The sequence below is a fragment of the Magallana gigas genome, chromosome 2 (genome assembly GCF_963853765.1).
Source record: "Magallana gigas chromosome 2, xbMagGiga1.1, whole genome shotgun sequence".
In the NCBI taxonomy this organism is placed as follows: Eukaryota; Metazoa; Mollusca; class Bivalvia; order Ostreida; family Ostreidae; genus Magallana; species Magallana gigas.
Genome location: NC_088854.1, coordinates 36,028,751 through 36,045,499, shown reverse-complemented (window position 1 = coordinate 36,045,499; position 16,749 = coordinate 36,028,751). Strand labels below are relative to the sequence as shown.

Genomic DNA, 16,749 nt, shown 5'->3' with positions numbered 1-16,749 from the left:
TTGTATAACGGATACCGTCCGACTTGTGGATATTCTCTTGGATCACAAAATTGAATAAATCTAATGATTCTAATTACCGGTATCTTCCTTGATATAGTTGTTTTGATTTTCCCGGTTAGTAGTACTTTTTAAAAATTTTTCCTTGGGGTCTTATTTTACATAAAATACCGTTGTGTCAATTTTCTACAATTATGAAGGCCGGGATTGAGTAAAAATCAGGCAAAGTACAAAGTATCAGACAATTGCAAGAAAGCCGAAATAACATAAATTGAGGTAACTAATTCAAACTCATAATTTTTGGCATCTTCGCTAGCCAAGGGTTTTCGGTCCACTTTACTCCCCATAAACCCTTGGCGGTTTCATTACGAAAACTCTGTGATGTGATGGCGCTCTCTAGCGAGCAACTTGAGTTGCGCCCCTTGCATATATACATTTTAATTGAAATAAACAACGGGTTATATACACATCATGGCATTAATACAACTTGAAAACATGTATACTACCGAATATCGGAACACAATTAACGATGCTATTAACAGTGATTAAATACGAATTAAGTTATAACCCAAGGAAAGCACGGGATGTTTTATTCATAGTGTTTTGTAAGGACCTGTACCGGGAGTGAAAAAGTCGCCGATTTATATGAAAGCTTTCATGCCATAAAACCAGGTATCGTTATCGTGAATAAAACACAGCTCATTGAACCTTTAAAAGCAATAACCATAAGCAGGAACGTATTTACTAACGGGATAGGCAACTTCTACATTCGCCATGTTTACTTCCCATGCTATCACGCGAGCCTTGACAAGTTTGTAGAACTATGTTCAATCCCAGTGACCATCGACCACTGTACTCGAGAACGTGTGTCTCAACTTGTTAAAAGCACCTAAAGATTTATCAAAGATTACACATGTGTTTTCTTTTAAAGTTTATATTTACAAGCACTGCGATTGGATCAACTACTCGCAGCTGCAGCCAATCATAAAACAGAGCTTGTCACCGAGTTTTCGTAATAAAATCCGCCAAGGGTTTATGGGGAGCGAAGTGGACCGAAAACCCTTGGCTAACGAAGATGAATTTTTGGAAGCATATTCGAGGAAATCAAGTACAATTACAAATTCAAACTTTCAAGACCCCGTCTCTCAGTACTCTCAGTACTTTGATATTTTAAAGGGGGTGGTTGGGTGGATGGCAGCTTCATCCAAAAAAATCTTTACAAGCAAAAAGAAAAAAGGTTAATTCTCAAATCATGAAAATACTTATCCTTCAGCTCTTTAGCAGTCCAATGATTTCTTTATTTTCACTTCCATGTATCACATGCTACCAATCTCCATTTTCTTTTTGTATAAAATGATAAGCAAATCTTTTAAAGCGTAAATTAAAAAAAAAAATTGTTTTTAAAAGTGGAGGGGGGCAACTCCATGAAGTCGGTTTTCTATGTGTAAAAAGTATTTTTTTTAGCGGGGGGGGGGGGGTCTATGATAAGTCAATTTTTGTATGTAAGTTTAAGAAAAAATGTCTACTTCAAAAAAGGGGATGAACAATCACTTTAAAGGAGGAGATAGAGTACGTGCAATGAACATATATATTAAAATCTTTATTATTCAACAACATTGTATCAGAGATTGAACTATTGTTCTACTTATAAATAAATAAATAATAAATAAATAACAAATCTTTATAAACTATGAATAATGTAAATTTACTGAAAAATATGTATGTTTTGCAATCATATTGAATTACGTTGTTAATTTTATTTTAATTCATTGTTTGATCACATGCTGCGCTCGCCCCAACGGTCGCACCGTAAAACATATTAGCGAGCGAAGTGAGCTCTAAGAACCAGTGTGCGCGGGAAAAAGAACGAGTTAAACCAAAACGAACAAAATTTCTTGTCTACGTCCCATAATGCTCGCTAATGGTTTCACCCGTGGTGCTTTGCCAAAAATGGCCGACTTTTAACTCGTAATTTACGGTGTCTTAAAGTTTGAAGACACGTTTTGAGTACCGCATATGCTTTGGCGAGACTCAAAAGATTTGTTACATGCTTCCATACCTTCGTATTGAGTCGAAATACGTCGTTAACAAAGACAAACAAAGTCATGGATGACGTCACATAGCTCTCGTGCTATATTTCCCGCGATAAATTTAGATCTGTAATGAGTGTACTAGCTATTTCAGACTGCGATACCTGCCTCATTGACATATGATATGTTTTAATTTTTTTTAATATGGAGATTATATAAACTGATAAATACATGTATATACTAAGAAGAGCCATACTTTACTGTCATATCGATCCATTTTTAAGCTAATTGTGCATGCATGTATAGAAGGCAGGTAACGGTATATGAGTAGGGAGGAAATAAACAATAGGACATTTTGAACTAAATAAAAAGGAATAAAATGAAAAAATAAACAGTTAAAAAATTTATGTAGATATTGCATATAGTCAGACCATTAAATTTAAAAGTGGGGAATTACACACCTACAAACAGGGATCTCTCTCTCTCTCTCTCTCTCTCTCTCTCTCTCTCTCTGGGGGTAGGGGGTTGCGCTGTGTGTATCGTAACCATTAAAATACTCTCTCAAAAATTCTTTGACGTTCGTTGATACCTAAATAACACTAGGTTGACAATGATGCAAGGTATGCATGGTATGTGTAATTCTTGATGCGCTGGCCAAGAACGGTAGCACCGTAAACTGGTAAAACATATTATTATAAATAAAAATTAAAATAATTATTTGTTCATCAGAACATATTATTGCAGTACACAAATTAAATGTCTCATTAAAAGCTTTACAAATATATTGAAATAATAATGAGGCAATCAAATTAATTAAAAATCGAAAATGTCATAAAGAAAACAAACTTCTTTTAACTCAATTTTTTTTACACAACGAAATCATATCGAGTTGGTGCCCGGTACAAATAGACGGTGGGACGAGTTGTGGTCTTCCACCTATTTACAAATTCTGATTCTCGACTCCGATCATATATTTACAACCGGGATTGATTTGGAAGCAACGACTCACTTTTCAGTATTTAAAAATGTCATTCTTATTAGATTCGTGCCTAATGTTCTTTTCGCAGGTAAATAGTGGATTTTTGTAAAAATTTATTTTTAGGTTTAGTTTGGGGGGATGTGCATGGATATAACATGTTACGTAACAGCTGTGTATAACCAAAACTATAACTGTATAACGTAAAAGGAAGCCCCGTGCACGCTGATCAGAGAGATATATTGTGTATTTTGTACACATAAAATTAACGTCATTTTATTAACCTCTTACTTTCTATTATAGTCTTGGATTTTTCTTGTAAAGACATATATATGCAAAATGTCCTTTCAACTCCATCTAGCGTCATATAGTTTTTGATTTGTATTAATTTTTTCCTTTTCGCTGATCACTACACATCTGTTATTTTGGGAACACTTCTTGGCTTTAAGACTTACTCATGTTCAACTGCATTCAGCTATTTCATTCGTTCACCTAGCTATCATAGTATCTATAGTCTGTCCCATTATATATTAAGTTATTGCTTCCATAACTTTTTGATGATATTTAATAAAAATACACATACCTTTGAAAAAATACAGTTGAAATCGATAAAAGGGAATATATCCAAGATATCTCCATTGACAAATTGACCCTTTGCAGGTCAGGAACAAAAACAAAGGACTATGTGCGGTATGGTCAAATATCTGCCCCTGATTTCAATTTTTAAATAGTATCGTATGAAAATGAAATCTTCACAAATCATTGTAAAGAGGATGCCTATAACTTTAATCTTGATTTTAGTCATCATTGTTCACTCGCTGTTTATCTATGACGTCACTTAAATGACCTAATTCCCGCAAATTTGCAAAAAATGAAGTCTCATTTTTGCTCTATATTTTGCATTCGGAAGTATAGAGCGCAGGTCTGCTCAAGTGCGATTTTAACATATGTTTTTCTTCAGATAGTTATACATATTATACTAAGAAATGGTACTTGAGCAAGCCTGCGCTCGATGTTTCCCAGTCGAAAAACCATCGGAAAACACCCATATTTTGCTACAAAACATCAATTTATCAAAATAATGCAATATTCATGACGTCATTTCTACATTATGACGTCACTGTGGTGATAACCTTTTACACCTTTATTTTCAATATGATTTTAACTATCTTTCACCTTATTTTAAAGCTCTTTCTAAAACTTTGATTTTGGGGGGCAAAAATTGCATAAAACCGCACTTACTCCTTTCTTACAGAGATTTCTCCATTCGGAAGTACTCGGGACACCTTGCGTAATTTTTCAACGTTATCTTCCGGGCTTATTAATGGCTGATGCAATGCAAAATCCCCATAGACTTTCTAATTTTTGATGTGTATTGAAAACTGAAGCTGTAGAGGGGGCGTTTCAAAACAGATAATCTAGACATTTTTCATATTAGTGGATGGATGTAGTTTGAGCACAAAGGTATTTTTTATTATCAAAATATCAAGCGAAAAGTGGCGGAAGCAAAAACTCGGGACAGAGTATAACACATTACATACACAAAAACTTGTAGGAACACAGTTTAAAGTTAAAGTAACAGCCAGTACACAGGTAGGAATATATCCAATGAAGCACCAAGCAAAAGAGATTATTATACCTTTACTTTTTTTCACTATATAAGAGCAGAGACACAAATAACAGAGATTAGCAACTCTGCCATTAATAGCATGTTTTGTTGTTGAAAAATGAAACTGGACCAACCTTACTTTGAGAACTACATATAAGTAAACTGAGATAATGATCTTAAACCAAATTAAAGTATATTGTTTTTATGAAAAATGTGCATAGGTTTTAGACATTTTTGAAAAATTGAAAAATAACATAAATATATAGAAAATATAATATATTAATGGCTATAAAACATCAGCAAAATCTCGGACGACGGGTAGCCATTTGCCTCATAAAACTCCTCTTTTAATATTTTCTTTAAGACATAATCTCTTGAAAATATAATATTTTGAATGTTTTGGTAATAGGTTTTAGTTGTTTATATTTCGATGAAATTGTTCATTAGAAAGATAAACTGATTTAAAATGGGAATACTTCACAATAGGGACTGCAAGATTTTGTGAGATTTCGATCAGTTGCCAATCTCTGTTATTTATGTCTCTGATAAGAAAATTTCAATATATTGTGTTGATTCCCTGAGAATCGCTCTAAAAAGACTGATTCCCTGCAAAACAGACTGATTCCCTGCAGAAATGTGCGTCAGTTCGATGAACTGATACACCCTATTCGGAACACTTTTTTAATTTCTTTTAACCAAAGGAAAAGTTCCGAAATATTCCGAATAAAATCATGAATATTCATAATCATATCATTTAATTCTAGTTGCAACGTCCTTTTTGATTGGCTAAAGGTATTCATCTTTTTCGTATAGCATAACTTGCCTATGTCACAGTCTACATCGCACATGCAATTAAATTATGTTTATTTTGATGTTATAACTGGATACACGAAGAATGATATTAATTTGAACTTTTCCTGATTGATTGTTTGTATCAGTATAATAAAACAGTTAAAGTATACCATTGAGGAAGTCAGCAAGATTCCAGTTCCCCTCAAGCTAGCCTATTTCCCTCGGCTTCGCCTCGGGAAATAGACTTGCTCTCGGAGAACTGGAATCTTGCTGACTCCCTCAATGGTATACTTTAATTGATGTAAACTGAAGCCCTGTCTTACTAATATCAACAATCTTTGATTATTATGGGATGTTTTCAGGTATTGTACTGTTATACATATTGTTGCACATGCACAAACCAAACACTGTAGTAGATCAATTAAGCTGTGACAGCATGGACTTTAAAAACTGGAGTGTTTAGTAAATTTAAAGAAACTGATAAAAATGATCACACTTTGTTACTTATTTGGATTTATTTTCGCTTATTTATTATGTTGGATAGAGAGTTGTAAGGGTTTGCAATATGATGCAATGGTTGTGCACTCTGTATGAATGGCATGCAGAGTATTACTGAGTAAAGCAACCTTCTCAGTGCAAGCTAATTTTTACATTTAATGCCAAATAAAATACTGGAAGTTTCATTTTTTTATTGAGTGTAGTTTTTTTAGTTTGATCTTTCCAAATTATTTTTCATACAAGATATTTTTTTGATATAATACACTACACATAATAGCTGAAAATGATACTTGAGCAAGGGTGTGCTTGATGTTTCCCTGTTAAAAAAATATCAGAAATCGCCAAAATTTCGATCCTAAACATTAATCAAATTTAAAAAAGACAATCTTCATGACCTCATATCTACTAGGGTCAATCAAAAAATACAATTTAAGAAAAATTCCTAACAATTTTTACACTAGTTATGATTGAGATTTTTTTAATTGTGAAAATAATGCCAATTTCTAAACTTTTTAAGAAATGAAATACAGTTTATGAATGGCAGTGACATTAAATAGATACAAAGCATTAAGTTTTCAATCACTTTTTTTTTTTTATAGATAATCAAGTCCAAATTTCCTCTATCAGTTTTCAAATCCTACCCATTTTTGATTCAAAATTATACAAAAAACTGAATGATGATAATGCTAAAACATTTATAGTAGTATTAAACTGCATAAGTATATTGACTTTTCTCTGCTGGCATAAAATCTATATGAGGTCAATGATCAAAATTTTGAGATATGGTGTACGTCTTTTATCATGCATTTTTAAGCATTAATTCCTCAATATTTTTGTAGTATGTGCCAAACGATTATTTTAACGAAAAAGTGAAAAAACGAGATAAAACCAACAGAAAATATGCAAAATTATGTTACCAAATAAAATCTTAACATTTAATATTTTAGTACTACCAAAAATATTTCAGTGAAAAAAACAAAATCTGAAAAATTTAGTCCGAATTTCCTCTGTTTTGCTAAAAGTCAAACTCTGTTTGAGCCTAATTCCATAATATAAAAATAATATCGAGTTTTATATCAATGATAAGTCAATTTTTGTTCGTAAGTTTAAGAAAGAATGTCTACTGCAAAAAAGGGGATGAACTGACATACATTACATCCACTTTATAAGAGAAGATAGAGTGCAATTGAACATTTATATATTAAAATCTTAATTATACTATTGTTCTACTTATAAACAGATAAACTATGAATAATGTAAATTTACTGAAAAAAATAGGTATGTTTTGCTTTATTTTGCAATCAAATTTTTTTACGTTGTTAATTTTATTTTTATTGGTATCATAATTCATTGTTTGATCTCATGCTGAGCTCGCCCCAACGGTCGCACCGTAAAACATATTAAACTTGTTTTTTCTTTGCTATTCATATAAACTTTTAAGCCAAACCATGCATGGCTGACCTCCATCTTAAATACTCCATGTTATAGAGATGCTTAAACTTTATAATTTTAAATGCATACATTGTCAAACCTTTTGCAGGTTTCAAATAAAATAAAGTAATTTTAAAACCATGATTGGTCAAACTTAAAAATTCCAGAAAAATTTCTGAAGATCAATTTTTTTTCACAAAATCAGAAAAAAATTGGGTCGGCGGATCCATAAAACTAAAAATTAAATTTCTCTTGCCTAATATTCAAAACATGACGTCAAGATTAAACGTGTACAGTTTACACACATTTTTTTGAGAATCATAAGTTAGTTCTTCAAAGTTTTCATTTTTTAACCGTGTATCTCTTTAGTTTAAAGTAAGGATAAACCTGAACGTCAGTTGGCGTTACTTATTATTTTACCAAATATTTACAGATATTCTACTCTCTTTCAAACTGTTTGATATTCAAAATACAATTATTGAGCATTTTCAATGATTTTAGTCAATTCTAAAGAGGACTATCTGTCTTTATAGTGACTAATATCTGTTCAACAAAACAACATTTCCCGTAATTATTTGGTACATAAAATACCATGACTATACATAATTTGAGGTTTCAAAATTATTTGGTTTTAAGCCCAATCTATAGAGATATTCGTTTCAACATTATATGGCTTATTGTTAATATAACACAAATTTGACTGTGCGCCGTGACCATTTTCACAGAATTAGATTCTAAATAATTCTTAGAAATAAAAGAAAGTTATAAATTTTTCTCTTGCAAATTGTTTGAAACCATTGCTAAATTATGTCTACCAAATTTAGTAATGATATGACATTAAGTAACATAGATATGACAAAAGTCTTTGTAGTTTTTTATTGACCCTCATACATTATGAAGCATTTAGGTAATAACTTTTTACATACTTATTATTGAGAAGTCTATGCAATCTGAATGCCTCACTCCTATAGATATATCAATGGACTAGCTTGTATATTCCAAGTAGTAGTTGGGGATGAATCACAAAAGATATGGCAACAGAGTAATTTTATGAATACATGTCGGCTTTGATCTTAATAATTTTTGGCTAGCCTTAAGGATGTTAAAAGTTGTTGCCTCACTAAACCTTGGGACATCCCTAGTTAAGGATTGAGGACAGGTCCAATTCATTTTTGCAAAAGTCACTAAAGATATAGTTTGTTTTACAGTGCTACCATTGTGGCAAGAGCAGCAAGAATTGCACATACCTTGCTTCATTGTGAACATAGTGATATTGTGACAGTTATCAATAAACATCAAAGAATTTTTGAGAGAGATAGAGAGACGGAGAACAAAGAGAGAGAGAAAGAGATAGAGAGAGAAAGAAAGAGAGAGAGTTATATAATATTTCTAAGTTTAAATTTTTTTTTACAAAATACATAGACTTGCTTCCCCCTTAAACTGTTCTTTGCTTTTGGAGAGAATTGATTAGTCTGTATATAATTTTGTGTTAATTTGGTCAAAAGTGTAAATGATAAATACAGTATTATTTTTTTTTTGTACCTTGTTATCTGACTTTTATTTTTTTCCTGGTTCATAATTATTTTTTAATTGGTTTATTTTTGCATTCTAATTTTTAATTTAAACATACGTTGTATCAGTGCCCCCAGTCCCTGTTTGAAGGTGTGTAATTTCCGATTTTCCAATTTAACGGTTTGACTATATGAAATATCTGCATAGATGTTTTAATTCAAAATGACCTTTTTTTAATTTCCTCCCTATTTGTACTTACTGTAATGCATGGCTCTTGCTTCTTGTGTGTGTGTCTCTCTCTCTATTTATATATATATATATATATATATATATATATATAGATATTGAAAAATTGTACAAAGATGAAACTTACAGAAAATTCAGAGAAAATTTGTGGAAGAAAAAATTAAATACTTATATGCCTTTTGGTATAAACAAAAGGGAACATTATTGTCTTTAGATTACATTATTACTAGTTTGTATAGACATTTCCTTTATTTTATGTCACGTTATCTATACATTTTTCATATGTTACTTGTTTATGTACTAATTACAGCTATCAATGTACTTTCTATAGACTCTCACCTATATTTCATATGTTTTTAGTGCAATATTGTTGTATGACGTCACTTGCCAGACTGTATTCATATTGTGACGTCATAGTATATGTTCTACATTGTGTTGCTATGGACAATAAACACCGACTGTTGAAGACCGGTAACACGGTCGAAATATTTTGAAACAGTGTTTTAAAAGTTTTTTATTATATATATATATATATATATATATATATATATATATATATATATATATATATATATATATATATATATATATATATATATATATATATAATATCTCTTTATCAAAATTTAGTTTATACTGAAATAGGTTATAGTACATGTACATGCATAACAGATGTTTGATCCACCTCTAAAATTTATTGCGGGAAATAAAACATGAGATCACTGTGACATCATATGTAAATCTCTAATCATTTGTTTAGTATGTATCTCAACTCAATATGAAGGAATAGAATCATGTAAAAATCTCTTGGATCTCATCAATGCTTTTGCGGTACTCAAAAAGTGTCCTCAAGCCTCAAGGCACTGTAAATTAAGAGTTAAATGTTAGCCATTTTTGGCATAGCATTATGGGAGAAAATAGTTATAGAGAGCATAACGGGATTTTGACCAAAAAATGTTCTTGATGAATCAGTAGGTTTAGCTTGTTTTTTTTCCTGCGCGCACTGGTTCTTATAGCTCAGTGCCGGCGAGTGCTCTTGCTGTAAATAAATAAATTAATCAAAACAACATTATTAACAAATTATATTTTTAGGAAAGACAAAACACATGTAATTTCGAAAGTTGTTTTTATAAGTTTATCTCTTTTTCAATCGAAAATAACGAGAAAAAGTGTTCTTTTTAGAGAAAATTGTTAAAAAATTCTGCAATAGATTTTTTTTATCCAAATTGAAACATAATACTTATATGATGATACTGAATTAATATCGCCTGAAAAATGATTGGTGTCATTGACATATTTATGAGGAAGTAATGCGAAAGTGTGGTGTGTTGTATTTTCCTTTCTCTACATTTAATGTAAGTATCATTTGCAAACTTTAAAAAAGGGTTAAATATACATCATTTGGAGGTTGATTTATGAAAGCAAAGAATTATGAAAGGATGCTACATATTTTTAGGTAGTCTGAGTCCCTCAGGTGACCGATTGCTATTGGTCTTAGTCCATCATTGTGCGCACTCCATCGTCCGTTGTGCATCGTCTGTTAGCTATTTTAAATTTTAACTTCTTAAAAAGTACAAAGCCAGTTGTTACCAATTTTGGTTTGAACATTTTTAGGATACAATAAATTAAAATTGTGAAATTTATGACCTTACCATCCTCGGGGCCTCATGGGCTTATACTTAAACTAAATGCGTGATTATGATGTCCTTGAAGTCTTCTACCAAAATTGTGAAATTCCTGGTTCCTGGGTCCGGGCTTCAAGCCCAAGGGCAGGGCAGATATGGACATTATAGTGAAAATGTATTAAATCTTAAAATATCTTCTCTCTATCCACAGCAGGGTGAGATAAACTGAATGCATGAATATGATGTTCATGATGCCCTCAACCAAAACCATGAAATTTATGGTCCCTGTATTTGGGTTAAAGGCCCTAGGGTCAGGCTGATATGACCATATAGTGAAAATGTATTTAATCTTAGAAAATATTCTTCTCTTCATTCACAGCAGGGTAAGTTAAACTGAATGTAGGCTTATGATATTCATGAAACCATCTACCTTAATTATGAAATTCAACACCCTTGGGTCAGGAGTTCAGGACCGTTGGGTAGGGCCAATATGGCCACATACTGAAATTGTATTGAATTGTAAAATTATTTAGCTCACCAAGACGAAGTCGGGGGGAGCTTATGCTATACCCTCGGCGATGGTGTGGGCCTCTGGACCAGGCTAAAGTTTTTGTTGCAGGTCCGGTATCTATCTTCACCAAACTTGCATGGATGATGCATCTGGACCTACTTATGGACTTGAAAGACTTTGATGCTAAATCTGGGTCCTAAATGTCAGATGCTGGAGGAGGTTGAGGTTTTTGGAGCAGGTTAAAGTTTTTGTTGCAGGTGCTCTTTGATAGCAATATCTAAGTTACTGCTGGTCCTAACTTCACTAAACTTGCATGGATGGTGTATCTTATGATATTGATGCACCAGACAGGCTTGAGTGCTGAACATGAGCTAAAGGTTTCGGATGCTGGAGGAGGTTAAGGTTTTTAGAGCTGGTTAAAGTTTTTTGAGCAGGTGCCCTCTGATGATTATATCTTAGTTACTACTGGTCCCAACTTCATCAAACTTGCGTGGATGGTGCATCTTATGATACTGATGCACCTGACAGGCTTGAATGCTGAATATGAGCCATAGGTTTTTTGGATGGTGGAGGAGGTTAAGGTTTTTAGAGCTGGTTAAAGATTTTTGAGCAGGTGCCCTCTGATGATTATCTCTTAGTTATTACCAGGTACTTGTCCTAACCACCAAACTTTCATGGATGGTGTGTCTTATGATACTGGTGCACCTGACAGGCTTGAATGCTGAGTCTGAGCCATAGGTTTCTGATGCTGGATAAGGTAAAGTTTTTTGGAACAGGTCCATGTTTAATAGATAACAGTACTACTTCAAACTTGCATATATAGTTGATTAAACTGTAATATGAATGAATCGCAGAGGTAGCTTCAGATGCAGAGCTTGATCTCCATTATCAAGGATGCTGAAAAATTTATGTTAGTTATTACAGGTCCTAACTTCACCAAACTTGAATGGATGGTGTGTCTTATGATACAGATGCACCTGACAGGCATGGAATGCCGAATCTGAGCCATAGGTTGCGATGCTTGAGGAGGTTAAGGTTTTAATTGCTGTCGCCCTCTGATGATGATATCTTAGTTATTACTGGTCCTAACTTCACCAAACTTGCGTTCATGGCAATTTTTATTGATTTTTCATTTTCTGACTTTTTAAGATTTGAAATCCACGAAAATTGTAAAGTCATACGTTAAAAAGATCATCAGAAAATTATCTCCCTTGAGCTGAACAGTATTTTAACCAATGAAATAAATGTGAATTTTCACAAAATGTATTTTCTACCAATCACAAAGGAGCTAGAGGAAGTGGACAACCTGGAGACTGTAAATTTTTTGATTTCTTTATACTGTGTTCCAAGGAAGATGGTAATAAAAGACAAGTTAATACAAATATAAAGGCATATAATTGATATATTTATATACATGTATGAACTTAAATATTTGTACATTACTAAATGTAAGCAATGATTTTCATTGGCCGATGATTCTAGTACAAATGTGTTGTCAGTTAGAGAACTGACTGGTCAGTGTTCTTATGAGTCAATGTGTTTTATTGATAATCCTGATTGACAGGTATTTAAGTCAATTTGACCCTGCATCTCTAACTTTTTGTGTTCACTTTGAGTTCTGACTTTGTGTCAGCTTGTTCTATACTTGGAGTTCACTCTGGTTCCACCCTAACAGACTTGAAGTGAACCCAAAGCGGACACTTAAATTGAACCTTGGGGTCCTTTTTCTGATAGTGAACGGTTGTCTTTGGTTTGTACTGCATGTAATATGCAATATGCTTCGCAGGCTTGGGGCTAATTACATTGTAAAGTAATGCGCATTACATTACCATTACTTCATGAATTTGGGCATTAAATTACCATTACCATTAATTGATTTTCTTGAAGTCATGCATTACATTACCATTACATGAGTAAAGTAATGTATTACCATTACCATTACTTTGTTTTAAAAAAGTAAAGCTAATAAAGATATTTTGCAAATTTAATGTTTCAAATATATAAAACACTCTTTAACATATCTACAGGTTCATGCTCAGTATCAGGTTCAAATTCAATGACTATACAAGAGTCATTCTTTATTTGCTCAATATATAATCATCTTGTGGCATTATGAACAACATATTACATAAGTAAAATGATATTTATAGACATTTGGCAAGAATCAATGTAGGATACGAAATAGAAACAAAGAATTACATGCATAACAAGAAACAATTTATGGAATAATGTTGTGGTTATCAAAAGCTAAATAGAGATATTTCCCCAGCTAGATTACACAAATCTTTATAATTTTGGAACTTAATTGTAGTAATTCATAAACAGATGGTTTTTTCCAATATAGTTATATTTCTTAAGATACTGTATTTGAATCGTATTTTTTTTCTACGGAGGACACTTTAAGACAAAAGATTGCTGTTGCACTTTATGATCGAAGTTTCAAAGGGTGCATCTTTTATCTGCATCCTGTTAGTTTGAAAATCTTCCCAGCTATACTAAATAAATGTTTTACAGGAGCAGTCGAAGCTTGGACTGAAAAGTACTGTTTGACGATCTTTATCTTAGGATATATTAAGTGCAATAGTAGAAAAAATACATGAATCTTGTATTTTCTATCAGTCCAAACTAATGTATAGTGTACTTAATATACAAGAGAGAGAGAGAGAGAGAGAGAGAGAGAGAGAATAAGTAAGTAAAATTATTTTCAAATGGGTTATAATATTGGAAGTGATATTGATTTTCATCATGGATGGATAGTGCATTCATTTTGCTTTTAAAGGTGCATGTCTGTCTCCTATTCTATTGGGACATAGCGAAGGGAAGGGGATTGGGGTGTTTAGCACTTCTTATATCAATAGATTGTTTTGATACTTAGATTATCCTGGGGGCATAGTGTGTTGTTGACACATTTCTTATTGAAGTGCAAACTAATTGGAGTAAATTGTTTAAATGATTAAAAACTCTTAATAACAACACTCTTAAAAATGTTATAAAATTGTGCTGTTATATTTAGCAATATTAGCAATTCAAAAATGAATTTTTGAAAATCTTTTTTAATAATACAATTAAAACATTTTTATCTTAAGAATTATTTCTTTCTTCTTAAAAAATAAATTTAGTCAAATTCTATTTCAACTATTCATTTATTCATCACATTTTTTTAAAGTGAACATGCATAAATAAGCATAGTAATGCAAAGAAATGCCATGTAATGCTAGCATTACACTAGATTTTGGAAAGTAATGAATTTCATTACCATTACTTGTAATGCTAATTTTGTGGCATTACACATTACTAGCATTACTTTAAAAACATAGAATGCAATGCATTACCATTACATTTAGCATTATACCCCAAGCCTGATGCTTCGACTGCAGTTTCCCTGAATTTTCGTAGCAGACCTATTATTTCCACAGGTTAAACATTAATGCACACATAATCACAGAAATATCAACACTAACCCACTGTCAAATCATTTTCTCAACTTTTACATCCCAGGTTTAAATTTTGTGTATCACATTTTTATCAGTGCAGCTTAAATGTTTTTGTTTCGGATAAGATTGGAAATGTTTGAAAGAAATTATGGAAACTGTCTCTGAATCAATTTAATCTTGCAATGTACAAAAAAAAAATTGTTGGTCATAAAATTATGTAGTGATATTTTCCCCTTTTTAACCATCTCTTTTTGGTGACCCATCCAAAATTTGCTTAAGATGCAAGAAAGATTAAAATCGAGTGTTTTGTATTTGTGACACAATTATTTAAATGTATGTATTTTGCTAATTTTTCTTCAAAAAAGTTAAATCATTCTCTTTAGCTCTTTAAATTACAAGAAAAAATGTAATCCAAAGTCTACAATCATAAACGCAAAACAAATTTCTTTACAATTTTTCCAACTCTAAATTTTCTACTTTTTAAACCACCTATAGTGAGCGATGTCATAATTCAAACCCAGGATGTAGAAGTTGGGAATATAATTTGACAGTGGATTAGTGGGTTGATGTTTAAAATTTGGAAATTATAGGTCTGTTATGAAAATTCAGGGCATATACTGACTATATTCAAAACATGGGTCGTAGCGTAGATTGCCTTTGTTCCAACATTTACACATTTTCCAGAATCAAAATATGAGGGCTTGCGAAGAGAAGTTGATGTAGACTATGCCTGTTTACTTCTCAAAAGAGAATAGATTTATTATACTATGTTGTCCTGATATTTTGAATAATATGACTCCTTAAAGCATATTTTATTATATGGCTGTTGTTGCTAAGGTGAATGATGTGGCTCATGGGCCTCTTGTTTTTTTTCAGTCTTAAAATTTATACCTACATGTATTTACATACTTGTATATTTCAAATATTGAGAGCTTTCAGTTTCAAAGTTATTTCACACATTGCTGACATTGAAAATTATATAAGGAATAAGGAATCATTCTTTGAGTATTATGAGGTGATAATTTCGGTCGGGTGTGATCAAATCCAATAAAGCCCGAAGGACTTTATGATAGATTTGATCACGCCCCGACCGAAATTATCACCTCATAATATTCAAAGAATGATTCCTTATTACTTATATTTATATAATTTTGTGCCATTGTACGATGAAATATTTAAATATATACATGTATATATGCAAACCCCGTTGGCGCCTCAATTTGGGGTCAGTTGAAGTTATGGGTTTTATAGTACAAAATCGATACGTAGTGTTATCACAGGCAAAGACACTGGAAAATGTAAATATATACATATTCCATTATAAAGAATCAAAGAGGTGGTGACACATTTAAGATATCTGAACACATCATCTACCTGGTATCTAAATGATTTGACTTGGATTAACGAGGCTCCACTTTCATAATCAAAAAGTTGCTATGTCTCTTCAACTATGTTTTACATTTAATAGAGTACTTCTTAAATAATTGGGTATATGACTTTTGAAATATTTATATTCTACAGTTTTGAACGTATGAATACTTTTGCTGACACATAAACAAGACTGAAGAACAAAAAGACATACAAATTATGCTTCTGATCTTCAGGGGCATAAAAGTAGATAATCTGCAGTTTTGATGAATTAAACATTTTATTCTTTTAGGTTCTCTTTTTTGCTGGTGGATGGGTATTTTTTCTGAAACAACTTTTTAAAGACTATGAGGTAAAATATTAATTTTTTTTTTTTGCTTAAATTTTGATTGAAGTCTTCAAAAGACCGTTCTCTTTTTTGCTGGTGGATGGGTATTTTTTCTGAAACAACTTTTTAAAGACTATGAGGTAAAATATTAATTTTTTTTTTTTGCTTAAATTTTGATTGAAGTCTTCAAAAGACCATTCTTTCATGAATATTGCAAAAAATTAAACCCAAATCTTATTGGATCACTTCTCAAACACTTTGGACATGGACCCTCTCCCTCAACAAAACCTTTTTAGCTTATGCAAATCAATAAAAGGTTCCAATTAGATTTTCTCTTCACCTGTTGTGCATTGACCATCTATTGGTAAAGTTTTAGCTCACCTGAGCTGAAA

General features: G+C 31.9%; 1 protein-coding gene across 7 annotated transcripts in view; it reads left to right on the top strand.

The window, feature by feature from the left end:
* The first annotated feature begins 2,956 nt into the window (after nt 1-2,956).
* LOC105341203 (Golgi pH regulator) overlaps nt 2,957-16,749 on the top strand; it is a 221,285-nt gene continuing 207,492 nt past the window's right edge. For 4 of the 7 annotated variants that reach the window (XR_004596369.2, XM_034447653.2, XM_034447652.2 and 1 more), the window contains exons 1-2: nt 2,957-3,094; nt 16,322-16,381. Coding sequence is in view for 5 of the 7 variants with exons in the window: in XM_034447653.2 (XP_034303544.1) it covers nt 3,053-3,094; nt 16,322-16,381 (102 nt within the window). In the remaining 2 variants the exon portion in view is untranslated. Of the gene's footprint in view, nt 3,095-16,321; nt 16,382-16,436; nt 16,498-16,749 lie in introns of those variants that run through there. The other 3 variants (XM_034447650.2, XM_034447651.2, XM_034447655.2) reach the window with 3 other exon arrangements.